This window comes from Camelus bactrianus, chromosome 34 (assembly GCF_048773025.1).
Source record: "Camelus bactrianus isolate YW-2024 breed Bactrian camel chromosome 34, ASM4877302v1, whole genome shotgun sequence".
In the NCBI taxonomy this organism is placed as follows: Eukaryota; Metazoa; Chordata; class Mammalia; order Artiodactyla; family Camelidae; genus Camelus; species Camelus bactrianus.
The window spans coordinates 751,045-776,879 of record NC_133572.1 but is presented as its reverse complement, the minus strand read 5'-3'; the positions used below and the strand labels follow the sequence as shown (position 1 = coordinate 776,879).

At 57.1% G+C, this 25,835-nt stretch overlaps 1 protein-coding gene across 19 annotated transcripts in view; it reads left to right on the top strand.

Moving 5' to 3' along the window:
- The window catches only part of CACNA1C (calcium voltage-gated channel subunit alpha1 C), a 435,155-nt gene that overhangs the window by 274,088 nt on the left and 135,232 nt on the right, over window positions 1-25,835 (top strand). For all 19 annotated transcript variants that reach the window (XM_074357570.1, XM_074357565.1, XM_074357567.1 and 16 more), the window contains 3 exons: window positions 4,064-4,203; window positions 7,515-7,654; window positions 23,830-23,988. In XM_074357570.1, the coding sequence (XP_074213671.1) occupies window positions 4,064-4,203; window positions 7,515-7,654; window positions 23,830-23,988 (439 nt within the window). The remainder of the gene's footprint in view (window positions 1-4,063; window positions 4,204-7,514; window positions 7,655-23,829; window positions 23,989-25,835) is intronic.

Sequence of the window (25,835 nt, the reverse complement as noted above, 5' to 3'; positions counted from 1 at the left end):
AGTAAGATGATCAAGATATAAGAAAGGGGCCCGGCCGAGGGGACGGCAGGGGCAGTGGGGTGTGAGCTGTGAGCGGGCGGAGGACCCAAGAGAGGACAGAGTGGTGGGTGGGGGCAGAGGGGCACCAGGGGAGCGGCAGACCTTGACTTCGCCTCCGCCGTTAACCTTGACAGCCGAATCATTGCCGGCTCCCAGCCTGGGCTGGACTGCCCCGCTGGCACAACGCTCAGCTCTCTGTCCGTGTCATCCTGCCCCTCCTCCACCGCTGTTCTGTCCGCTGTGAAGACTTGGCAAAGGCTGAAAGCACAGGAAGCCGGGATTAGCCGAGGCCAGCGCGGGGCGGAGGAGGTCGCGGGAACGCGGAGGGAACGCTGCCAGGGGCGCGTTCAAGCCCCGGAGGCCTGGGAATCGAGGGGCCGTTGGCCAGAGGGGAGTTCTACCCGCTTCCAGCTGGATGTGCCTCTCTCGGGCTCGTGTTCTAGAAAGCGTTTGTTGTGGGGGCGGGAAGATGAGGTCAGGCCCAAGGAGTCGCCGGGGGACCCAGGACACGGCTCAGGGCTGGGGGCCAGGGCGCCGGGGAGAGTGGACCCGCGTGGCTATTTTCAGAAACTTGTTGAATTTTGAGTCTTGCCAATCAGTGAGCCTTGGAGACACAGCCTGTGAAGTTAGTGGGTCAGAAGCTGAGTCTAAATATAACAAACCTATAAAACGTGCCACGAGGCCGCAGATGAAAGTCCCAGGTGAACAGCCAGACGGCTGCCTGGGTGGCTGCCAGGAAGGGCAGGAGGGCCTGGAGATGCACCACAGCCCCGCGCTGGGATGGGGAGGCCCTGGCCCGCAGGAAGTAAGAACACAGAGGCCGGACGGAAGCGCCAGGCAGGGAGGGCGTGTTGGGAGGAGACCGGTGCGGAGGCGGGAAGGGAAGATGCAGGCAGGGGGGCCGGAACCTGATGAGCTGGGAGGGGGGAGTCCCCGTGAGCTCCTGGGGGAGGGCGTGGAGGGGAAGAGATTCCGGAAAGTGCCTTGCCCAGAAATGTCTTCATCCTCTGAGGGTCATAGGAGCACACAGTGGGAGAGATACGCCGGGTCTGCAGCCCAGGCTCCCGACGCTGGGTGCTGTGGGGCTGCCCCTGCCTCCCTGCTGGCCTCTCGTGGGGCTGTCCTGCCACCACATCCGCCCCCTGGCATTTGTCTCTGTGCCCGGCGCCATCCCAGGAGCCCCGCACAGAGCGAGGCGGGCTGCCCTCCGATGGGTCTGGGCTGGTCTCTGCAGACCTCGCCTGAGACGGTCATCTGAGGTCAGCGCCTCCTGCCTGGCCCAGAGCAGACTGGAGACTTTGTCCGGCGTTTGTCCCCGTGGGCAGGGGCGCCTGCTGTCCCGGCTGGGGCTGGGCGAGACCATGCTTGGTTTTAACGCTCAGTTTAGCGTGAGGGTTAAAATGGCCCCGCTCTGGTTCAAGGTCAGCTTCCCCCTAACTTGTACCCACTCCCAAAGCAGCTCGGGGAAACCTGGAGCTGCGGGTAGCACCATATTTACTTTAATGCTTAACTAGTTCCTCAACAGATGAGAAACAGACCCAGGGAGGTGATAAAAGAAATGTTCACGTTGAGATGTAGGAAGTCGTCCTGGCTTACACACGCGTTCACCTGAATTTGACGCTAAATAATGAAACAGCCTGTCTGTGGCCCGTCAAACACACATGTACGTCTGCTTTAATTATTAAATAAAGGGCACACTGACCGGAAGTAAAGAGCGTCCTTGTTAAAAATAAAGACGAAGCGCCCTCTGCCCGGGGTGCCCGCGCGGGTCCTCCCAACGACGATGCTCCCCTCCCAGGCGCCGGGGCTGCACCGGCGCGCCCTGCACGTGCCGGGCTGCTCTTTTTTTTTTCTGGGACATTGAAGAACTGTCTCCCTGATTGTTACTGTTTCTTTGTTCTGACAAGATATAAAGTGACTTTTCCAAAGACATGGAGCCGCTTGGTGTCAGAATCAGGATCATTACCATCGGAAATCATGGAGTCTGACGTGTAGACACTCCCAGTGCGGCTGGAGGGCAGGACAGGGAGGCGTGGAAGGGGAAGTGGGGGAGGCAGCCTGCGCCCCCGGGGCGAGGCCGCCCACAGTGCTGGGAGACGCCCTGGTCCCGGGAACGGGGGCTGTCCCTGCTGAATCTCCTGATGTTTCAGACTTGGGGGTGACCGTGGCCCAGGCGCCAGTGGTGGCCCCGAGAGATGAGCAGGGAGAGGGAAGGGAGGGGGTGACCAGGAAGGAAGTGTGAGGCAGAAGCATCAGGAGAAAGGGGAAGTGGTGGGACGAGGCAGGAGCCGTCGGAGGGCGGGCCCTCGCCCCAGCCCTAGGTCTGGAGTGGGGGCAGGGTCCTCCAGGAGCCCCGGCGTCCACCGCCCCCACCCGCAGGCGTGAGCGTCTGCATCTGGGCACATCTAGGCCGACGTTCGAGCCTTGTCCTCTCCTCTGTGTCTCTCATACCCCGTCCACCCTTCCCAACCTCAGCACAGAAGGGAGGACCGGGAGCCAGTCTGTCCCAGGTTGGCTTCCAGAGTCGCCCAGTTCCCGAGATCACAGAAATGGCGGGTCCCTGCTGAACACTGGTGCATCCCCAGGACTCAGGCACGAGGTGTTCGTGAGGACTGTGACTCCACAGGGCCGGGGCACCCGGACATCACCAGGCATCAGTGGGCAGCCTCCAGCTGACATGCCGGTCCCCATCCTTCAAGGTTTCTATGGCAACATGCGAGCTGAGAAAGGATGACCAAGCCGCTTCACTTGTTTACGTTTTTTTGTTTGTTTCTTGCTTTTGAAGAGGGAGTTGGAATTACTTCTGTAAGGGCCCCCACGCCTCTCCTGCCAGGGTCAACACAGTGCATTTCGCAAGAGCGGTGCCCCACTCACACTCACGCGCAGTCACGCTCACACACGCTCACAGGCTCACCTGCCGCGTAGAGGACTGTGTCCCAGACTTTCTGACCACAGGCACCTGCCCCTTCCCTGGATTCTTGTCTACACCCTCCCCCCTGGCTCCCTGGACCCTCTTGGCACCATCTCAGACCCTTAAACCGTGAGGCCAGGGGAGTCTGACCCGCTGTGTCTTAGGGGATAAGTGGGGCCGGGGAGAAATGTCTGCGGCACCTGGGGAGACGGAGCGAAGCGCACGGGCCTTGGACGTCGGGTCAGCAAGTCTGGCTCCCGTCCTGGGCGTGCCCCTCGCTGGCCTCCGTTTCTCACCAGAACCCGGTGAGAGGCGGGCAGGGGGCTCAGCACGGGGACAGTGTGGGAGAAAGCGCTCGTGGGAGGGAGCGGTGACTCAGCACCGAGTAGGTTTGCTCCGACTGAGCTGGTGAGTCTGTCCTGCCAAGTGTGGGCGCCTGGGACACGGCGACATCCCACGGCAGAGCCCCTCCTCGGAGGCAGAGCAGGGAGGAGGCCGGCCCCCGCCCCGTCCCAGTGCCCACCTCCATCCTGGAAACACGGGGTCCCTGCTGACCTGACCCCGTCTTTGGACAGAGAGTTTTGTTTTCTCAAAAAGAGCGTCATCTCTCACGTCGGGGACAGTGCCCGTGAGCAGCTGCCCCTGACTCAGTGGCTCTGAGAGACTTTTTGCTCTCTGCTTCTCAGCGGCTGTGGCTTCGGGGTTTGTGACTCAGTCTGTGGCCCTTTCCATCTCGGCCCCCTCTCAGCACTGTCTCCCGTGCCGTTCCCCGGTGGCTCAGGCGTCGTGCGCTCCCTCCTGAGAAGGTGCAGAGAAATGCTCGCTGATTAGTAAGGTGTTCTCAGAAGTGTGTAGCTTCTCCGCCACCCGAAGTTCTGCATTTTAAGAAGACACTTAAAGACCAAAACCCCCGTAGCGCCCTGTGGATGGGAGCTCTCGCGCGGAAGGGACTGTGGGGTCTGGGATGTGGCCCCGGGGCTCCCCCCGTGGCCCCCGGCTCCGACCACGGGGAGGCCGCCTTCTCCTCCACCGACCGGGAGACCTGCCGGCTCGGAACTTCCCAGACCCCCGGTCTCACGCCCGTTTCCCGCCCTCTCTGCCTTTGCTTCCCAGGAGCGAGTGGAGTACCTCTTCCTCATCGTTTTCACTGTGGAGGCGCTGTTAAAAGTCATTGCCTACGGACTCCTCTTCCACCCGAACGCTTACCTGCGCAACGGCTGGAATCTCCTCGACTTCATCATCGTGGTTGTCGGGTAAGGACCCCTCCCCTCCCCACCGTCAGCCAACGCCTGCCCGTCCGTCCGGATCTGCGTCTCCTCTGACTTGGTCACGGCAGCCCTGGGCTCCAGGCCAGACGAGGGCATCTATTAAAAATCACGTTGAATCCAGACATTCTCCAGAAGGACAAGGACTGTTACCTAAGAACACCCCTGCCGCCGCTCCTACCTGCATGGCCATGCCCACACACGCACACGTGCACACAGGCGCACGTGCACACATACCGACGTGCACACAGGCACACATGGGAACACACACACACACACACACACGCACATGAATCCGGGGCTTCTAGTGGAGCCTGGGAGCCGAGGAGATGCCTCTGCCTTAGGACTGATTGGTCCCCAGCCTCCTCTGGCCCGACAGCTCCTCGGGCAGCTCCCTGGCCCTGTGGCCGAGTGGGCTGGCTGGGCTGGAGGTGAGCCTGGACACCCACCACACCTCCGCAGGGCCTGTGTTCCGTGGCCTCCAGACACCAGGCTGCTCAGGACAGGGGGTGACAGGAAAACAGGGCAAGGAGGGGCCGGGGGTCTGGGGCCAAACACACTACCCCAAACATGCTTCTCCACTGCAGCGTGAGGTGCGGTAAAGTCAGCGTAGGCTCAAAAAAAAGGGCACAGAGGAATCCTGAGGCAGCCTTGGAAGCGATGTCCTCCTCATCAGGGTGTCAAGGAAGGCTCTCTGGGAGGTGTTTGTGCCGAGCGGGCCTGGCTCGCCACACCGTGTGAGACGCGCTTTGCTAGGTGCAGCCGCCCAGGTTCCGGTGCCGCGTCGTCTGCCGAGGGCGGGCGTCTTCCTGGCGGGACCCCGGCTGCTCCGAGCCCACCTGCCCTTCACTCCAGCGAAGTCCCCGCAGTCTCCGAGGCCCAGGTCAACGTGGCACTAGGCTCATCCCGGGAGCAGATTTCCAGGGGCCCCTCCCGGCCGCCGCCGCGTGGCCAGAAGCGAGCAGGGAGCGCCTCCGGCACGTGGACCAGGACGCTCCACGGGGCCCTTTCTGATAGTTTTCTTGGTTCCCGCAGATGGTCGAGGATGCCAGCTCTGCCCTGCACGGTCCCTGCACCTTCTCCCGCCCCCATCCCCGAAGCCTTGCACACGCCCACCGCTCCCTGCAGCTCCCCGCAGCCCACCCCCGTTCTGGCTCAGTAGACCTTTTCTGTGAGAGGCCACACACCATTCTCAGCCTGGTGAGTCAGGCAGTCTTGGTCCCAACTTCTCAAGTCCACGGAGGAAGCCTCGGGATGTAAGCAGTGTCACCAAATCCCCGTCAGACGTGCCCCAGAGCAGGTGGCCTGGGGCTGCCCTAAGACCGCGGCACCATCCTGGTGCTGCCTTCTCCCCCGGCTCTCCCCGAGGGTCCCACGGGCCTTACGGGGTTCTCTCTCCCCACTAAGCGGTCAGGGGAGGCGCCCCAGGTCCTCTTACTCTGTGTCAGACCAGCGTCCCTCCCCCCAGATCTTCCCGCCCTGGCGTCTGTGTCTTCAGACGCTCCACCCGCTGCTCCCCCGTCGCAGCCCTTGGTCACTCCTCCTCCGCCCCGCATGTCCCACCATCAGCCTCCTGCAGCCGCGTGCGTCCTCGGTGTCTCCTTCCCTGGGATGCTGACTCCGTCCTGTCTCAGCTGCCCACTCCCAGGGGCACGGCCAGGACCCCGCCAGGACTGTTCACCACACCCCGCCACCTCAGCCGGGCCTCCTACCCTCTGGACGGCACCGCCCGTCTTTCCAGCCCCCTCTGCCCCGGCCCCCGGCAGTCTGCTCCTCCTGCACCTCGTCCCGCTCCCCCAGCCCACGTGGACGCTGTGCCGCCCTTTTCACCTCTCTTGCCTCTGCCTCCAGCTGCCCTCATCCCCACTGGTTTCCTTGCTCACGTGGACAAGCACCTGCCCTAGTCTGGGCCGCCCAGCTGGACATCCGTCTGGTACCTGAGCTGGGCCACTGGAGGAGGTGGAGGAACTCACGGGGCTGGTGGCTGCACTTGCCCTCATGACCACCTCCTCCAGCGGCCGGGGTGACGCCGGCAGCCCCACTGCACGTCCCAGCCTCTTCTGTGCCTCTTACAGACCTTTGCTGACCCGTCAGGCTCCCAGGACCCCCTCCCCTTTCACAGCTCAGCTGACGCCTCGCTCCCTGTTTCACTGAGAAGACAGGTGCAGAGGACATTCCGTCTGCACCCACGACCGCGTCTGTGCCCAGGCCACGCGCCTTCCTCCCTGAACCCATCACCCGTCCCGCCGCCCGGGCGCCTGTCTCCCGGCGGGCATCGGGCCTTCTGCCCCCTGGGGGCCTGGCCCTTCCGGGAGCTGTCCCCTCGCTTCTGTGCCGCCCGCTGTCTCTGTCAGACGGTCGCATTTAAAGTCCAGCAGGCAGAGCTCAGCTCCGCGCCCTCTTCCGGGAACCACCTGTTTCTTCTACTGCCTTTTGAGCGAAATTCCTCGGGAGGGCTTGTTTCTGCAGGACCCTCCCCTGCAGCCACGGTGGCCGCTGGGCTCTGAACTGAGATGTGCTGTAGGTGCGGGTGTCAAAGACTTGGTGCAAAGCAGGGAGTGGCAAATAGCTCGCTAAAAATTCTGTATTACAGCTGAAGCGGTAATATTTTGGTTACGTTGGATTAAATAAAAGCTGTGATCACGGTTCATTCCACCTGCTCCATTTCCACCTTTCCAGTGAGGCTTCTGGAAGATTTAAGTTGCACAGGTGGCCGCGTCTGTGGCTTGCGCTGTTTCTGTTGGGCGGGGCCGTCTCACACTGTCCTCCGTCCTCTCTTGAATGCAAGTCTGTTAGACTTCTGTCCCCGCCCCCGTCACTTCTCCAAAGCAGGTGTCGCCAGGGTCCCCGAGGTCCTCAGGTTTCTAAGCCCGGCGGTCAGTTTCCCGTCCCTTTAGCTCCAAGTCGGTGTTTCTGGGACCATTGTTTGTGATCCAAGCAGGGGGAGCTCGTTAGGAGAGAGGAGAGGGAACGTGGTTCCTGGTCACACGAGGGGGGGGCCCGGATGCTGTGGGGGAGGGTACCGGAAAGAGGGCCCTGGCAGCAGCCCCCACCTGCCTCACTCTGCCCAGGCCGTCAGCTCCCACCGAGGGGTGCCCGCGGCCTCGCTCAGACCCTCCAGGCAGGGGGGCCCACCCTGAGGGACAGTCATCTTAGGAGGGTCTCGGACCCTGCCACACACCCAGACTGGGTCCTGGCTGGTGCACCTGCAAACTCTGCCACCCCCAGCGTCCCCCACAGACCTCAGCCCCGTCGGGCAAGCAGGAAGCTGACTCTCCTCTCCGCTTCCTCTCCTCCAGGCTCTTCTCTGCCATCTTAGAGCAAGCCACCAAAGCGGACGGGGCGAACGCACTCGGAGGGAAGGGGGCTGGATTCGACGTGAAGGCGCTGAGGGCGTTCCGCGTGCTGCGGCCCCTGCGGCTGGTGTCCGGCGTCCCAAGTGAGTAGGAGCGCTCCTGTCGCGTGTGACCCCATCCCCAACCCCGCTCTCCTGCGTCACTCGGGAACCTGATTTCACGTCGGCTCCTTAGCCGTGAAGGACCGGCTCTGCTGTGAGCCTGTGCACCGCAGCCCCCGGGCTGTCCTCACCGGGCCCTCCGCAGGCGCACGGCCGGAGGGAGGCAGCGGTGCAGGGAACGCAGCCCGGGGCCCTCTGGGCAGCCCCAGGCCCTGGGCAGGGGTTTAGGTGCGTCTGCAGCAGAAGAGCCGTGAGCTGATCCCCGAGGCTCGCAGGGTACGCGAGCCAGCGGGGTTTTCTGTCTGTATCTTTCCCGAGAGCAGCCAGAAGAGCGTCAGTGGAGGTCCAGAAGGTTCTCTCTGCCACCCCCCAGCCCTCTCCTCCTCTCGGGTCACGTGGGGCAGCTCCGGGCAGAAGCCCTATTTTTGGACTGGCCGCCTGTCAGCGTGACGACTGGTTTTGTCTGAGGGTGGAGGGCGCTGGGCCCTGAGCAGGGCAGGAGGGCGCGGGAAAGACTGTCTGTCTCTTGAGGCTGGAGGCAGCTCTGCGTTCCGGGCTTAATGGGGTCCCACGTGTCCCCTCGCTCCCGAGCCTGCGGGGAGGGAGCACCCGCCTGCATGTGGTTCTCGTGGCGGAGGGCGGAGCCCACAAAGGAGGCGCACGGCTAAACCGCACACCCGTGTCTTGGGCTGTTGCTCAGTGTGGCTCGTACCCCAGCTGCCCCCATCCCAGCGGCCAAGGGCTGTCATCGTCCCAAAGAGGCTGCGCAGGTAGCCGCAGAGAAGGTGGGGGCCCAGCACACTCTGCCCCGAAGCAGGAACGGTTGCGGGCATGAGGGGCAGAGACACGCTTTTCTCGCCTATGTACAGGTATATTTCTCTTGCTGAGGCAGTCGGTTTACAGCGCGGTGTCGGCTTCTGGGGTGCAGCACAGTGCCTCCGCCACACAGGAACACACACGTACCCGTTTTCACGTGCTTTTTAGCCATAAGTTACTGCAAGACGTTGACTGTAGCTCCCTGTGCTGCGCGGTGTGAGTGTGTTTTTCCGTTATGCAGGTACTCGCATCTGCACATCTCGAGGTCCTTAAGCAGAGAGGAGGAGGTGGGTGGCCGGAGTGACGGGGGCTCCACGCAGAAGGGAGCGCCCATCAGCAGAGCTGCGCTGTGGAGGCCACGGGCCCTCCACCCAGAGGGTGGAGCCGTGACGCTGCCCGCCCCTCAGGTGCAAGGCCCTGCCAGCCCCTGCCCCGAATTCAGGGAGATGTTTTGTCAGTAAGGGCGGTGGACGTGGGGCCGTGGGGCCGGGCGGGTAGCTAACACACAGCTCCCGGCGTGTCTCGTTTCCTCTGGGTCCTGGTAAAAAGGAGGTGGCTCTTGTGGAGCTTAAGCACAGGCTGGTCAGCCTTCCTCACTGGAGTAGTGTCTGCGCGCCTTTTTAAATAGCGAAGCGTGGAGACCCAGGGGCTCAGCGCCCTGTGCCAGCTTGGCTGGTCTCACCGAGGACGGCATCACCGTCTCCTACACCGCGAGCCCGGACAGGGGCCCCCTCCCCTCCGTGGTCATAGCATTTGGTCCTCCCTTAGATTTCAGCCAAACTCCCCAGGGCATCTCCCCTGTCCGCCACCTCCAGTCCCTGCCTTCTCCCTTCCCCCCACAGCTGAGCGGAAACCTCCAGCCCAGAGCACCAGCGGCCTCCACGCTGCTGAGTCCAGCGGTCCGTCGGGGCCGCGTCATCTGACTCCCTGCAGCCTTAGATCCAGCGGGAGGGGGTCCCCTGTCTTGGCGCCACTGTCCTCACCAGGCTTGGCGACCCTGTCCTGGCTTAGCTCTGCCCTCACTTCGCTGGGCCCCGGGCTCTCATCCTCTGACCAGTGGGAGGACCACAGTCCTTGGGCCTTGTCTGCCCACCCTGGGCCCCATCTCCTGGCTCTAAGTGCCGTCTGTGTGTCCTCTGACAGCCGCACACTGTGCGCCACCGGCTCAGACCTCCTCAGACTGCAGGCTGGCGCACCTCGCTGCCCATCGCGCCTCTCCTCGGCGCGTCCCCGCCCCTAACAGAGCTCCCCAAATCCACAGAGTCCTTCCCGTCTGGAAAAGGTCACCCTCATCCTTCCAGTTACTCAGACCCAAACTCTTCAACCTGTTTCTCCGCTCTGCTTTCTGTCCCTCCGAAAACCCCATCAGCTGTACCTTCAGACTCCACCCCGCCCCCGGCCCCGCCATGTGAGCCCCAGCCCTGCGCCATCTCTCACCCGGTCCCCACTGTGGCCCCTCCTGGGACTCGGCTCTCCCTCCTCCCTTGTCACGGCCTGGTCTCAACACAGCAGCCAGCACGGTCCTTCTACAACCCACGTCCCTGTTCTGAACCCCCCCCCCCCGCCCAGGCCTCCCCAGCCCACCGAGAGACAAAGACCCTTCCGTCTCCACGCGCCTTCTTGCACGTTTCCGAAGGGGCTTGTTCCTCTGTCTTCTCGCCCCCCTGCACGCCTCCTGTGGACACGGCCCCGCGTCCTGCCCCCTCCACGCGCCCTGGCTGGACCTCCCGCTGCAGGGCTCTGGCCCGCTGTGCTCCTGTTCTTGGAGGAGTGGCTCCTTGACTGTAAAATTCCTGTTGCAAAACTTACTGCCACTCCTGGGTGCCCAGCGGAGCCCCCGTCACCCTGAGAGACAGCTTCTCCCCAGGAGGGGCTCCCTCCAAGGGTTAGTGGCTGTGAAATCGGCCGCCCTGACTGGAAGCACTGCCAGTGAATCAGACCCACTGGGGGCAGGTGAGAGGCGCTAGAGGCAACTTCCCTGAGTGCTTTCATACTCGGCTGCTTCTCGCGGGGTCCCCTGAGGGAGCTGGGCCACCGTGGATTTGCATCCCCGCTCCTGGTCCCTAACAGTGTCCCGTGCCCGCGGCGGGGGCTGGAGGGGAGGAGGGCTCGGCACCGGAGAGGCCACTCACCGTTCCCGAGCTGACGAGCGCCAGGCTGCCTGGAGCTGATACGTGCAGATCAAGTAACCCAGCCCTGAAATGTACAGATTTTGGAAACCGGGTCCCAGAGAAGATCCCTGGTCGAGCAGGGCTCCCTCCCCACCCCCTGCCTTTTCTGCTGCTGGGACCTCCCCTTCCTCCTGCTTAATGTGGCTTAACCCCCTTCGGGGTGCAGGTGGGGCGGGCGTGCCAGCTGGAGGTGACGGACGACTTGGCCCACAGCCCACCTCCACCCTGGGCAGCCTGGCGACCCCGGGCAGCCGGCCCCGCTCCGGACCTCCGTTCGCCTGGAACCCGGAGGGCCGGAGTGTGGGGCCCGCGAGCCGCCTCCTTCTCCGTCCCAGCCGGTGCCTTCCTGCCTCCCCTCCACCCTTCCCCTCCCCTGTCCCCTTGGACTTGGTCCTCTGAGTCCCCTCACCTTCTCCCCTGCTTCCCCTGCCTTTTCTTTCCTTTTGTCCCAGAGGGGTCTTGGAGTCTCAATTCCAGACGGGCAGGTGTGCTGCCCCAGAGCCGTCGGAGGTGGGCTCAGACCCTTTTCTGGGAAGGGGGCACACCCCCTGCAGGCTGTGTCCTTGGAGGAGACACAGCCTTCCAGCAGGTGCCCTCCTGGTTCCTAAGATCCGGGCTGGGCGATACTTCACATGTGGGTTCATTTATATTGTGGTGGTCCCTGGACCCTGGCCACAGGGGCTGAAGAGAAATGAGGGTCTCATGGTGGGGTGGGAGGCACTCAGGGTCGCAGTGGGGGCACCAGGGATCTGAGTCTAGCTGGCAGTGTGACCTGTCATTTAACCTCTGACCCTCGGTTTTCTCGTCTGGGAAATGGGAGGGTGGAACTGTATCAGCCCTAAAGTTTTCTGCACAGCATCATTTTGGGCTTCGACGACAGAGAACAGCAGGGAGCTGGGAGCTCCATCTGCCATCACTGATCCAGATGGAGTCAATGACTGGGCGTGACCCCGGGCGGACCCCTCACGCTCGCAGCTCCCAGTACAACCGCCATCAGTCCAGAGCGGGCAGAATGCGTCATCTGGTTCAGACAACAGCGCTTCCCAAGCACCGACCTCGTGCCCGGGACGTGGCAGGTGGCGTAGCTCACACCAGGACAAAGGGCTCTTAGAAACTCAGGAGGCTTATCTCGAGTGCCTGCTCCTTCCTGGGGATCCCAAGCCTGCAGTTACAGCCAGCAGCAAGGTGACTGCCAGCTAGTTTAAAATAATGGTAACAATAAAGGCCACTTAGGCTTACGAGTGACCCACGATCTATAAACGCTGGAAAGAAAAATGAGGGAGAGGAAATGAAGATACAGTGCGGTCAGTGTCCCATGAAGTGATCGAACACAGAACACGAGCCCCAGCTATCTGTCACTCTTGATCCGTTCCCTCTCGCTGGTTAGTGACGGTGGTTGAGGACGCAAGCGGTGACGTCCCATCACCCAGCTCAGAGTCGCTGAGCTGCCAGGTGAGCTTAGTGCCCTGGCTTCCTGGTCTGTAAAGTGGGGGTTAAACCTGTACCTTCCGCACGGCACCGTTGTGAGGATGGAATGTTGCAGAAAAATGTGTTACAGCTCAGTTGTGAGAGCAACCTGGATCCCGGCGAGAGACCAAGCAGCACTCAGAGTTGGAGAACGCAGGTTTATTACGCCAGCAGGCTCAGAGGAGTTAACACTCCAAGCTCTGGACCCCGTCTGTAGGTTTACACAGGCCTTTATAGGCTGCCAGTTTTACACTCTGCAACATCATATGCAAATAAAGTCCAACAGAAGTTGACCAACCAGGAACAAACTTTGTAGAAATAGACCAATCAGGAGTGAGAGAAATAACCAATCAGGAGTGAGGGGAATGGACCAATCAGGAGTGAGAGAAATAAGCAATCAGAAGTGAGCTGCATGCAAATAAATTACTACAAACGGACCAATCAGAAGTTAGAGAAGTGAACCAATCAGAAATGAGAGTAATAACCAATCAGGAGTGAAGGAAATAACCAATCAGGAGTGAGCTCAGGGAACCAATAGAATTTTAGGGGTAAGTAAGCCCTTTCAGAGGCAAAAAGTGAGATAGAGCCTCTGGGCCAGGGAACCGGGTGGTGCTGGCAGGAGAGTAGTGGCCCTGCCTGGGGGCCCTGCCGGTCTTTTTATGGGGCTTCCCGCCTCATAAGTACGTAAGAGCACTTAGAATTGTGCTCGGCGTGTGAGACGCACTCAGCAGATTTTGGCTTCTGGTGTTTCTCCGAGCCCGGCTCCCCATCCGCCTGCCTCCAAGTCAGGCTGACTAGAGCAAGGGGGACTCTCACACTTGATTTCTTAAATCCGCTTTATTGAAGCACAGTTGATATTCAGTGAAACTCACGTATTTCAAGTGCACAGTCACAGGTGTGAGCCTTACGAGAGCACAGTTTTCCTTCACACCACCTTCCGTCCCGTGTGGTCTTCACACATCTTCTACGTAGACAGGTGTTGTAAACCCCACTCTGTGTTAATATTTTCTGCTTTAAACAGTCAGCTGTCTTTTAAATTACGAGAAAAAGTACAACATAGGCTTTTTTGCCGCTCGCTGACGTAAGTGAGCCGTTCGTGGGACTGTCAGGTCCTTTGTGTAGATCCAGGTTTCCTTCTGGTGTCATCTCCCATCACCTGAAAGACATCCCTAGCATTTCTTTTTCTTTTTTTAATTTAAACAAGTCTGGATTCAAATCTCTTTATTTTCTAATGGAGGTCCTGGGGATTGAACCCAGGACCTTGTGCGTGCCAAGCATGGGCTCTGCCCCTGAGCTGTGCCCTCCCACCTGCCACCAGCGTTCCTGTAACACAGGTCTGCTGTGATGAACTCGCTCAGCTTTCATTTGTATGATAATGTCTGTGTCCGTCCTCTTCCTGAAGAACATGTGTGGATGTGAAACTCTTGATTGGCAGTTCTTGCTCTCAGAGAGGCGTCCCACTTCTCCCGGCCCCACTGTCTCTGGGAGAGGTCTCCAGTCTTCTCATCGCAGTTCCCTGTGCGTCTGCTTCCTTTTCCTTGCCTGTTTCTAGACGTTCTCTCTGTCTTTGGTTTTCAGTGCTTGGCCGCGGTCGGCCTCACTGTGTATCTGTCCTGCTGAGAGTATGCCGAGCTGTTCTGGTCCATTCACAGACTGGCGGTTGTCCTCAGGTGTGGGGAGTTTGGGGCCATCATTTCTTCAAGTGTTTTTTTCTACTCCAGTCTCACTCTTCTCCGTCTGAGGCCCCAGTTGCCCTAATGTTCGGCCACTTGCTGTTATCTCATTGGTCCCTGAAGCTTTGTTCAGTTTTCTGGGGTCTTTCTTCCTCTGTGTCTATAGACTGAATAACTTCTATCCATTATTTTTTCAGTTCATTATTTTTTTCCTCTGCCGTCTCCTTCTTCATTAAGCCTGTTCAGTGAATTTTTTATTTCAGTTACTTTTCAGTCCTAGAATCTCCACTTGGCTCCTTTTTATAGCTTCCATTTATCTGTGGTGTTCCCTATCTGTTCTTTCTCTAAGACTATATACACCTTTTATTCTTTAAATATATCTTCCTCTAATTCTTTTTAAACATTCTCTTTTTTTTTTTTTGGCACTTGAAGGTGGTTGATTCTTTAAAATTGAACTAGCGTTGTTAGTTCCTGGTTTACAGCAGAGTGATTCATACATACAACATATGTTCTTTTTCATTATAGGCCATTACAAGGTATTGAATATAGCTCCCTGTGCTGTGCAGTAAGACCTTACTGTTTATCCATTCTGTACATAGTGGTTTGTGTCTGTTTAAACATCCTTTAAGCCATTTAAAGCCCTTGTCTGCTGAGTCCAACATTTGAGCAATCTTGTCAGTCCCCTCTGACTGTTTTTTCCTTGACTGTGTATCACGTTTCCCCGTGTCTTTATGTGTCTCGTGGTTTTGTTCCGGACACTGAAATCGTGAGTGGTCGGCATAGAGGCCATCCCCTTCCTGAGAGAGCCGACCCTTCGGCGGGCGGTTCAGCTGGGCTGCCCGCCGGGAACCTGCGTTTCAGTTCCCGCGGAGATTGTGGCCCTGTGCTGCTCTGTGTCCCCTTTCGGGAAATTATTGCCTCTTTTTTGTCCAGTTTTTTAATGTTTACGGTGAAAGGGCTCATCTGGTACCACTTTCTCCAAAGTGGCTGGAAATGGAAGCATGTTTGACTTTTAGATCACAAAATGAAGGACTGGTATGTTGGCGGATACAGGCTATGTAAGTTATACGTGGTATTTTTCTGGTGTGATATAAAAAGTGCTGTATTATGTGATAAAAATGATGCACTGGCCCCCTGGTCACACGTTTGCTGAGGACTTGCCGTGCATCGGGGGGACAGCAGCAGCTGGAGGAAGGAAAGGTACTTTCTGAGGATATTTGGAAAATAACAACCCAGCACCTCGTAGAGCCAGGTGGGCTGCCTCCTCCGCTGTCCTCACTGTGAAGATGGCCTGACTGCCAAGGTCACACCGCTGTGAGTGGAGGAGAGGAAACAGCCTGGTGTTTTTTCTAGTAAATCTGAAATCTCTTAAAAAAACTAATCATAATGTTTGGAGATCTTTCCCTCTAGAAAAAATTTGATCATTAGTAGGAATCTGAGCCAGAGGGGGAAATAAGTGAGTCTGGGGTCCTGGATCCTAGGACCATGCCTAGAAAGCTGAGCTCACGGTGCAGCGTCACCGTAAGTTGTTCAGCGATAAACACGCTTGGTTCTCTGTTAAATTCTACCTGAAGAACAGCCAGGAAGAGACGCGGTGAGTTGCCTGGTGTAATGGTGTTTGTTGGAAAAAGAATGACAGAGGCAGGCCCTGCAGGGCCATCTGAGGACGTCACCCAACCCAGTAACTCAGGGTGAGTGCATCTCATCGGCCACCAACCTCTCGGAGACACGTTTCGATGCTCCTAAAAGCAGCACCTTCTCCCTGCATCTGAGAGGAGGGACACTCAGCAGAGGCTGGAACCAAGCCATAGCTCCCTCCTGTCTAGTCTTATCATCAGCCTGTCGCTGCGCACGGCCAGTCCCCGGGAACTTCACCCTGAGAAGCCCTCTGCAGGGTCCGGCACCGAGAGAACTGACTGGCAGAGATTTCCCAGCCCTTCAGAGTGTGTCCACAAATTCAAAGACCCAGGCGGCCGGCTCTGGGGCGGGGAGTAGGGAAACTCTGACGAGGGGACTTCCCCAGGGACCGTCTTCCTCGGGAGGGGCAGTCACTATCACTTTCTGAGATGGCAGAGGAGGTCGTTTGGATCAGATCTCCTGCTGAGAACAAGGGATCACTGGGCAAAATACTCTAAACCTTCTCTTTTCAAAAACCTGGGGACGACGCGTGACAAGAACAGACAGGAGCCCTCTGCAGAAGGGTGTCGTCAAAGTTCTCCTGTTATTCTGAAAAACAGTTTTGCAAAAACAAGGCCTAACTCACATTACAAAATACCCAGGTGCCCAGAGAGACAAGGTGACATGAGTGACGTGGAGCGGAAACTGTCGACAGCAGAGACAGGCCCACGAGGGACGCAGATCCTGGAGGGACCAGATGCAGACGTGAAAGTAACCGTGTTTACTGTCTTCACAGGGCTCAGGCACAAGGCTGATCATCTTCCAGAGAACCAGCAGATAAGGGAAAAGAAACAAATGTAGATTTTAGAAACGTTGACTGCAATAGCAAATGTGAAGGGTGCAGGGACTTGACTTGCAGAAGATGTGACACAGCTGTAAGCAGAGTTTTCTAATTTTTTTATTGAAGTATAGTCGGTTTAGAATGTTATGTTTGTTTCTGGTGTGCAGCATAGTGGTTCAGTTACACATACATTTATATCTATTCTTTTTCATATTCTTTTTCATTATAGGTTATTGCAAGATATTGAATATAGCTCCCTGTGCTGTACAATAGGACTTTTTTGTTTGTCTGTTTTATGTGTGACAGTTTGTATCAGCAAATCTGGAACTCCCAATTTATCCCTTCCCTCCCGGTTTTCCCCCTGGTAACCGTAAGTTTGTTTTCTATGTCTGTCAGTCTGCTTCTGTTTTGTAAGTAAGTTCATTCATGTCATTTTTTAGATTCCACACGTAAGTAATATCATATGGTACTTTTCTCTTTCTGGCTTACTTCACTTAGTATGATCATCTCCAGGTCCATCCATGTTGCTGCAAATGTCATTGTTTCATTCTTTTTATGGCTGCATAGTATTCCATTGTATATACACACCACATCTTCTTTATCTAGTCATCTGTCAATGGACATTGAGGTTGTTTCCATGTCTTGGCTATTGTAAACAGTGCTGCTATGAACACTGGGGTATGTGTGTCTTTTCATGTGGGTCATATGGTAAGTCTATTTTCAGTTTTTTAAGGAATCTCCGTACTTTTTTCCACAGTGGCTGCACCAATTTACATTCCCACCAGCAGTGTAGGAGGGTCCCCTTATCCCCCCAGCCTCTCCTGCATTTATCGTTTGTGGACCTTTTAATGATGGCCATTCTGGCTGCTGTGAGGTGACACCTCAGTGTAGTTTTGATTTGCATTTCTCTGATAATTAGTGATGTTGAGCATTTCTTCGTGTGCCTGTCGGTCATTTGTGTGTCTCCATTGGAGAACTGCTCGTTTAGGTCTTCTGCCCGTTTTTTTATTGGATTGTCTGTTTTTCGTTGTTGAGCTGTGTGAGCCGTGTGAACAGAACGGTTGAACTGCAGAGAGGTCTGGGAAATGTGGAGAATCAAGCACAGAGAGTCAAAATAATGGAAAACGCAGAAGGAGCATAAGCGATTGGGGAATAAATGCCGAATTATATGAAATGGTTTTTTCTACATCTGCTGATAGACGTGGGGCTTGTTTACTGATGTGGTGGATCCCATTTTGGCTTGTTGTTGAAGTCCACCACCCTTGTTATCGCCACGGGGGGGGGGGGCGGGTCCTACCCGGAGAGGCCGTGAGTGGGGCTTCTGTGGGGCTGATGTGATAGTTAACGACAAAATACACATTGTTACATCTTTCTTTTTTACACTTCTCTGTATGCATGTTATTTCACAATTTTTTCCCAGAAATGTTTAAAACAGGTGAAAAAGCTTAGGCCCAGACATCTACGTCATTGGTAGGTCCTGTTTTTCCTGTGGCTGAAAGAGATGCTTTGTCGCCAGCGGGGAGGGAGCGTCTATGGACAGGGGTGAGGAGCCACGATCCAGGCGCTTCTCATGGATTAGAGCTGCCACGAGAGATGTGCTCTGGGGGAGACTGTGAGGCTCCCCCGGGGGCCAGCAGGGAAGAGGCTGTGATCGACACCGACGTGCGCCGTGGCGCTGGGTCAGAGAGTCACACTGCACGTTGGCCATTTCTGCCCGGACAGTGGCTGAGGGCGGAGGGTTTAGAGTCTGATTGGCCAGGGTCTTAACTCCAGCCCTAGGCGTGTCATCTTGGATGGGCCCTGGGTCTCAGCCGAGCCTCAGTTGACTCCTCTCTATCAGGACAGCTGGAGAAGTGAATGCAGTGACGGGTGTCGTGCAGCCAGCGGGTGCAGGGTCCCCAGCAAATGGGGGCCGACGTTTTCATTGTCATTGTTCACGTTGATCATCTTGTCTCCATTTTGCCATATTTATGTTCTTCTAATGTCAGAGTTTCTTTTATTTTATTTTTGCTTTTACTGAAGTATAGTCAGCCACAGTGTGTCAACCCCTGGTGCACAGCACAACATCCCAGCTGTGCACAGAGACGCATATTAGCTTTCATGTTCTTTGAGAGTTTCTTTTATGTTTTCCTCTGAGCTTCTTTTTCCAGCTCATGTTACTAATACAAAAAATGAGCTCACCATGAAGGCTGATGTTTTAATTGCTCTTTTAGTTTGTAATTTCTGAGCCAGTGGAGGATCCACCACCCGCCTCCCAGGCCAGAACTCTCCCTTAGTGCTTGCCAAAGCACTTGTGGGATGCAGAAATTTATCAATATGAGGAAGTTAAATTAAAGTTAAATGAAAACCTCTAATGAATAGGGACATTTTAATAAGAGCATGCGAAAAATAATAGAGCCTGCGACTGTAGGAAGCTGTCCAGGCAAGAGTTCTTCCTCCCTCCATCAGGCACCCTTGACCCTGCGTGTGACAAGTGTACTCCTTAACCTGAGACAGAGCTACTGCCTTCCTCCTAGTTCTAAACCTGTATTCTTTTGAAAGCCATTAACTCTGCGAGACCATTAAAGTGTCCATTGCTTCATTAGCCAAATGAAGCCACAAAACGTGATACATGAAACTCATCACGCCTTCAATTTCTAGCCAGTCCAAACCTGCTCCTGTAGATCAGAAGTGAGCATAGGCCAGTTGTCTCAAACCGGTGTTTATGATGATGATGGAGACGACGGTGATGATGGTGGTGGTGATGATGGTGGTGATGGTGGTGATGATGGTGGTGATGGTGGTGATGATGGTGGTGATGGTAGTGATGATGGTGGTGATGGTGATGATGGTGGTGGTGATGATGGTGATGATGGTGGTGATGGTGATGATGGTGATGATGATGGTGGTGATGATGATGGTGGTGATGGTGGTGATGATGGTGGTGATGATGGTGATGATGATGGTGGTGATGGTGGTGATGATGGTGGTGATGGTGGTGATGATGGTCCTGCTATTTGTAACCTGTTTTCATTCTTTCTGCAAATACATTTTGAGTGCCTACTGTGTTCAGCTCATGCAGAAGGGTTTGGAGTCTTCTGTTTATTGTGGAACCACTGCAGGTTTGTGAGCAGGGCCTTCTTGGGGTGAGTGAGTCATGGGCCACCAATCCAGGTGGAGACAGTAAGGACCACGGTGGCTGCAGTGGGAAGAGCAGGGATGACAGATGCTATGGATAAAGAATTGTCTGCATTTGGTGAAGAAGTAGGCCAGGTGACTGCCAAGTCTGGGGCCTTCTGGGGACTGGTTTTAGGAAGGAGATGATAAGTTCAGTTTGGATTTCTTGAGTGTGAGGAGATGGTAGGCCAGCCCAGTAGAAGTACCTCGTAGGTTTATGGGTTAACATGACCTGAACTCAAAAGAGAGGGCAAAGAAAGTGTAGTTGCAAGTTTGGACTCACCCAGTGAGGTGACTGTTGAGCCTTTAGGAGCTTGGGAAGTGAATTAATTTCCTGAGAGAGAGCGTTTAGAGAGAGCCACATGGAGTGTGAAAGACAAACTGGAAAAGGGGAAGAAGGAGCTCTGCCCCCGACTTGGCGCATGAGTCCTCTCCTCTGGGAACCACTGTCGTGCTCCCAAGGCCAAGGCAGCCTCTCCCTCCTGTGCTTCCATGGCTCTTTGGCCACAGTTCATAGAACCATTACCACCCGCTTCTGCAGTAGCTGTCTCCACATCTGCCTGTCTGTCGAGCGAAAAGCCCCTCTTGGGCAAGGACTGCATCTTTTTGTCGTCGCAGTAGTCCCCAGACTGACAGAGGTGCAGACGAGGCCCACCATAGCTTAGTGGCAGAGGAGCAAACTTTTAAAAGGGGGCTGAGTGTGGGATAGTTGTTGGCTCAAGCAAGAACCCTTTTGCCAAATCATCATTCAGCAAGCAGGCGTCTTTATTAGGTTCTTGCTGTCTGCCTGGCATCGTGCTGAAAAAGATGCTGTGTTGCAAAAGCAAATGGTTTGGGGATTTTTTCCCTCTATTAGTGCACATATATTGTTCAGAACTGATGTGACAGTTCTTATTTCATTTTATCGAAGCGCAGCTCATCGTAGGTGAGCCTGGTGCTCGTGTGCCCACAGGCACCTGACAGCAGCCACCTCCCCTGCGACCTGCTCATTCACCCTGGCCTGGCCTGTCTCAGGAGGGCGCTCGAGGGGAGACATGTTGCTGCGCTTTCCAAACTGGAACTGGAGCGGGGGAGCTGTTTCAGGGACAGTTCCGAGGAGTTGCTGCTGGGGCCCGGGCCCTGAGAGCCAGTTATGCACGCTGGGCCCCAGAGAGGGGCTCTGGCCCGGCACCTTCAGACCCCAGCCTGGGCTGGCTGTGAGGGTGGCAGGTAGAAGCTCTCCTGGACCAGCCTCCGGAACAGCTGGGCCCCCCGGAAGCAGGGATGGCCTGGCAGGTGCTGTGAACATGTGTCTCCACTTCACAGAAACAGATCGTGGGGGCTGAGCACCACGGTCCAGGGCGCACGGAAAGCATTTAGCACAGTCCTGCGGCCCAGGAACTGGAGCTGGGCCACCTGGCGCCGAATCCCCTGCTGCCACTCACCAGCCGTGAAGCCACAGGCAGGCCACTTAACCTCTCCAGAACCCGCTCTTCTCCTCCGTAAATACAGTTAATGACAGCTCCCACTGCAGCAGGCTGTGCCCGGGGAAACGGGGTGAGTCACTGACCCCCCTTAGTCCTCACAACGCGTTGATGGGGGCTGGGGACTGGGGGCCCTGGTTAGTGCTGCACCTGTGGGCTGAGTCCCTCTGAGGCACCTCCCCCGAGAGCTTGTTCAGCCGATGCTTGAATACCTCTGAAGACAGGGCGCCTACTGCCTGCCGAGCACCCGCTCCACGCAGGTCTGCTTCTTGGGCGGGTCCTGTTTGTGTTGAACCCGGATCTGCCTGGACACTTCCTGGTTGGTCCTGGCCCCACAAGGGGGGGATCACGTTCCGACCTGTGCTTTGGGGAGAGCATTCCAGCCACAGTGTGAAGACCGGCAGGACTCATGGCGGGAGACCTGCTGACCAACCAGGGACCAAAATGTCCAAAATACACCCCAAAAGGCTAACAGCGGTTCTCTCTGCGTGGTGGGGTGATGGAAAGTTCTTCCTGCTCCCTGGCGTCTAATTCCTCTGTAGTAAGTATTTCCCTTTTCCTCCACGATGCGTGTGTGTTATCAATACAGTAAAAGTTGTTCATACTTGTCTAGAATACTTCAAAGTCGAGCTGGCAGGACCTGGTGAGGAGTAGGAGGGAGGAGCCTGGAGAACCAGGGTTGGGTCCTGGCACTCCGGTGGGAGGTGCGGCTGCCGGACAGGGATGGAGGGAACGGAGCATCGCCTGGGAATTCTGACAGCTCCCCGATTGGTGGAAGGAGCCACAGGCGGCCTCGACCTCCTCTGGGCCTCTCTGCAGCCCCGCTGGTCATCTCTGCCTGGCCTGCAGGCCCTGGGCACTCACCTGTCCGTGTGCAGACCTGCCGCACTGAGACCACGAGCTGACTTTGTGCTGACTTCATGTCGGCGCATGCTCAGCATCGAGCGAGGCCTCAGGGATAAAATGGCCAGAAGAGCCCACAGTCTGTTTCCACAAGATGCAGCCGGACATGAGATGGATATACACATTTCAAACCCACTAATGCGTATGTAATTCCAAACTGAGACTCAAGCTCCAAAGGAGGGGAAGTGGTTCCAAGAAGACATGTAAGGAAGACTTCTCTGGTCTGGGAACATGCGGAAGGCTGCCCAGCAGAGAGATGCTGGGGCTGACAGAGGAAGTAGGGAATTATGGAAAAGCATTCCAGGCTGAGGGAATAGCACACACAATGGCCCTGTGGTGGGAAGAAGGATGGCATATTTGAGTCTAAAAGAAACGCTGGGTTTGGAAGTGGGCAGGAGGGGGTGGTGTGGACGCTACGACGGCCTTATAGGGCAGGAGGAAACCACCCCCCCGCCCCACTCTCCCTGAGAGTGTCCCTCTGGCTGCAGCACAGAGGGAGTTACGCATCCTGTCCTCCCCACCTCCACCCCAGTCCAGGTGAGGCTGTGGCACTGAGGCCTGAGAGTGTAGACCCTCCTGTCTGGGCACCTGGGCTCCCTGTCCCCTCCTGTGAGCAGCCCCCAGCAGACACCCCCAAAAGTTGCTTTGCAGCTCAGTTGTCACCCTCCCCGTGGCTCCACACACTTGAGCACAGTGTGTGTACAACTTGCTAGTTAATGGAGTCGTTTGAATCTGAAAGCATCTTACAATAATGGGAGGCTGCAAAGCGCTCTCATTAACTCACAGGTAAGGTTATTCTAGCCTTTCTCTTGGCCTGATAGCTGGGGAGAATTCCCCTAACGGGACTGTGGACACCGACCGCGCCTCTGATCACAGAGCCCCGGGGTCTGGGGAGGGGGTGCCCAGCCTTCCCTCATCCGGTGCAGGGGGTGGGGGGTGAGCACCCGGTGGAGCGCCTGGGGCAGGGGGAGGTGGAAGGGTGTCCGCAGCTGGTGGGTGAGTCAGAGACACTAAAAGTGCCCACGGCGTGGGATTCGGAGCTGGGTGTCCTGACAAACATGGGTCAGAGTGGCCTGCAGGACATCAGCCTGCCTGGGTGTGAGGAGGGGGCCAGCCCTTCCCCACTTCTCTCCTGGGACGTGGGGACAGTGCACCCCTGTTGGCTGAAGGCTTTCTGGGGACCGGGGTGATCTGGGGGGGCTTGCGGGTAACCACCTCTCCACCATTTGCAAATGAATACATGCAACATCTCCTTTAAACGAGGAACATCCTGGTGTGTTATTTACGGTCCAGCCTATAAAAGTCTGGGGTCCTTCTCCCCATAAACAACAGAATAACCTGCAGACCTCCAGGGTGTGCTGACAAACCTGCTGCTAAAGGACGGGTTGGATTTACTCTGTTTTTCCTGAGGGGATCTGCGTACTTAAAAAAATTTACTGTGGTAACACAGGCAAACCAGACGTCCCCGGTTTAACCGTTCTTAAGGGCACAGTTCCGTGCGATAAGCCAGCACCACGGCCGTCCATCTCCTGTTTCATCTCCCCAGCCAAGTGCCCCTCAGACACGAGAGCCTCCCGTGGGGTGTGTGAATGGGGGCTGTCGCCAGGCAGGTGCTCACCCAGAGGTGTCCAGCAGTGAGTCAGTTTCAGTAAAGCCAGCCCCACCCTCTGGGTCCCTCGAAACTAGGCTGCCCGTGTTTTCTAGCAGACAGCCAGCCTCGGGCTCCAAAGACCCCTCTCTGGGTGACCGGGGAGCCCCCCCCCACCCCAGTCTGCGTGGCTCCTGCGGCTCCAGGAGGAGGCTGGGTGGCCTCAGACGTGGGGCGTTAGGAGTTGGAGAGCCCGTGCCTCCCCTTGGAAGCACAGCAGCTGCCAGTCCTGCTGGGACGCGACCCCGAGGGATCCTGGCGGCAGCCAACCCGGGTTTCGATCCCCCGTGTGTCCCTCTGGCTCGGCAGCCCGGAGCCTCCGTTCTCTCCCTGGAGCTGGGGCGCGAGACACCCGGCCGCGGCGGTGTGGGGGCGGCGGCTCACCCGGCTGTGTCGCCGCAGGCCTGCAGGTGGTCCTGAACTCCATCATCAAAGCCATGGTGCCCCTGCTGCACATCGCGCTGCTGGTGCTGTTCGTCATCATCATCTACGCCATCATCGGCCTGGAGCTCTTCATGGGAAAGATGCACAAGACCTGCTACAGCGAGGAGGGCGCCGCAGGTGAGGGCGGGGCCGGGCGGCCCGGGGGGCGGGGCCGGGCGCCGCAGGTGAGGGCGGGGCCGGGCGGCTGCTTCCTCTCCCGGCTCTGATCCTTGTTCTCACGGAGCTGCGTCCCTGTTAACACAGCTGCTCGCAGGCCCCTCCAGCCCTGCTAAGCGCCGCCAGGCGCACGACGTCACTTAGCCGACTTTGAGTGTGTTAGGAACCAGAACTGCCCTGTTGGCTGTGCCTCTGTCCCCTTGTCCCCCGAGGGGCTGGTCGTCAAGTATCCTCTCAGGAGGAGGCACTTCCCCAGCCGGTGGGCTCTCCCACCAGCACCGTGGCTGCGTCTCCTTCCTGGGGCTGATCCTGGCCCCCGAGCCCCGTCCCAAGGCCCCACTCCCCGTCAGGCAGGACGGCCAGCAGCAGAGTCCTTTTCCTCAGGGAGGTTTGCTCTCTCTCCCGACTCCCGCAGCCCTGTCCTCCCCGAAACACCCCGCTCTGTGTTAAATCAGTGCATTTAACAAGCCACGCTGGTCACTGTCCCCCCCCCCACCCCCCGGCTAGGACCAGGGTTTGGACTTGTGGGGTGGGCCGTGCACCGTGGTCCCAGTTACTAAAATCTCAGCGTGACCACTAAAGAGTTAAGCACATTGACAAGGCTTTTAAACAGACATGTAAGGCAGGTTTACTCAAAACTGGTTGTAAAGATGCCCCTGGAGGGGTTGGCACCGTTACAGCTCTGTGACTTTTTTCCAGACAGCAAGGTCTTTCATCTTAGTTTTTGGCGTCTTGGTGAGAAAGGGGAGCATCCGCCCTGAGCGCTGTCGGGACACCTCACCCCCCGGTGTCCGCTGCCTCCCACCCCCACTCAGCCCAGGCCTTAAGTGGAAGCTGAGCCCTGCTGCCCTGGTGGGTGGGAGTTACACAGGAAGGATTATTCATACTCAGAAAACAAAGGGGGTCCCCTGACTTGTGTGACCTCGTTTGACTGGGCAGATTGGCTGGGATCTGTGACCACGGCCGCAGTCAAAACAAAAAAAATCACAGAGTATAAACCTGTAGTCACAGACTCGCACCGTTGTGTGTGCTTTTTGATGGAGGGTCTGTTTGGGAGGAGACTGTTTCTTCACTGCAGAGAGAATCTCCAAACTTCTTGAGTCATAATTATATGAAATAAACTGTTTTAAAAAAAAAAAAGCTCCTTAAAATGGAAGGAGTTAGGTCGTGCCTTGAGCTAAAGTTCTGAGATTCCCAGCCTTGCTTAGAGAAATACCCAGTACCCCAGTTGGCAACATTCTCCCCTTTAGTGCAAGTCCTCCTTTGGTTCGTCTCAAACTGTAGCTGCTCTGAACCAACAACTTTATGCTAATGTGTGCTTTGTTAGAGCTCCTTCCAAGACTTGCTAAGAACCACCTGTAGTGTGTCTGCAGCTCACACTGTTGTACTGAAATGAATGCTCAGCTGCCGGTTTGACCCAGGCTCCTCGGGCGGGCGGTCACAGGGTGTGGAGTCACAAGGCACCGTCAGCTCAGTGATGTGGTGCTGTGGCTCTGACTGGGGCACCCCGAGTGGGGAGGGGGCGACGGTGGGTTCTGCGCTGAGCAGCCGTCCCCCTCGCTGAGCTGGGAGAACCGCTCCCACACTGCCCGTGGTTTCCATCCCCCAACGGAGAAACGGCAGAAGTGGGTTTTCAGTGGGTGGTAGGACCCTCTGAGGGTCGGTGCCTGGCAGCCTCAACCAGCAAGAGAAAGAAGGGCATGACGCACAGGGACTGGGACCCTCGGAGAAAAGGCTGCCACAGGTCTCAGACACCTTCAGTGGCCTCCCTGCTCTCAGGGAACCGACCAGAGCTGGCCTCGCCAACT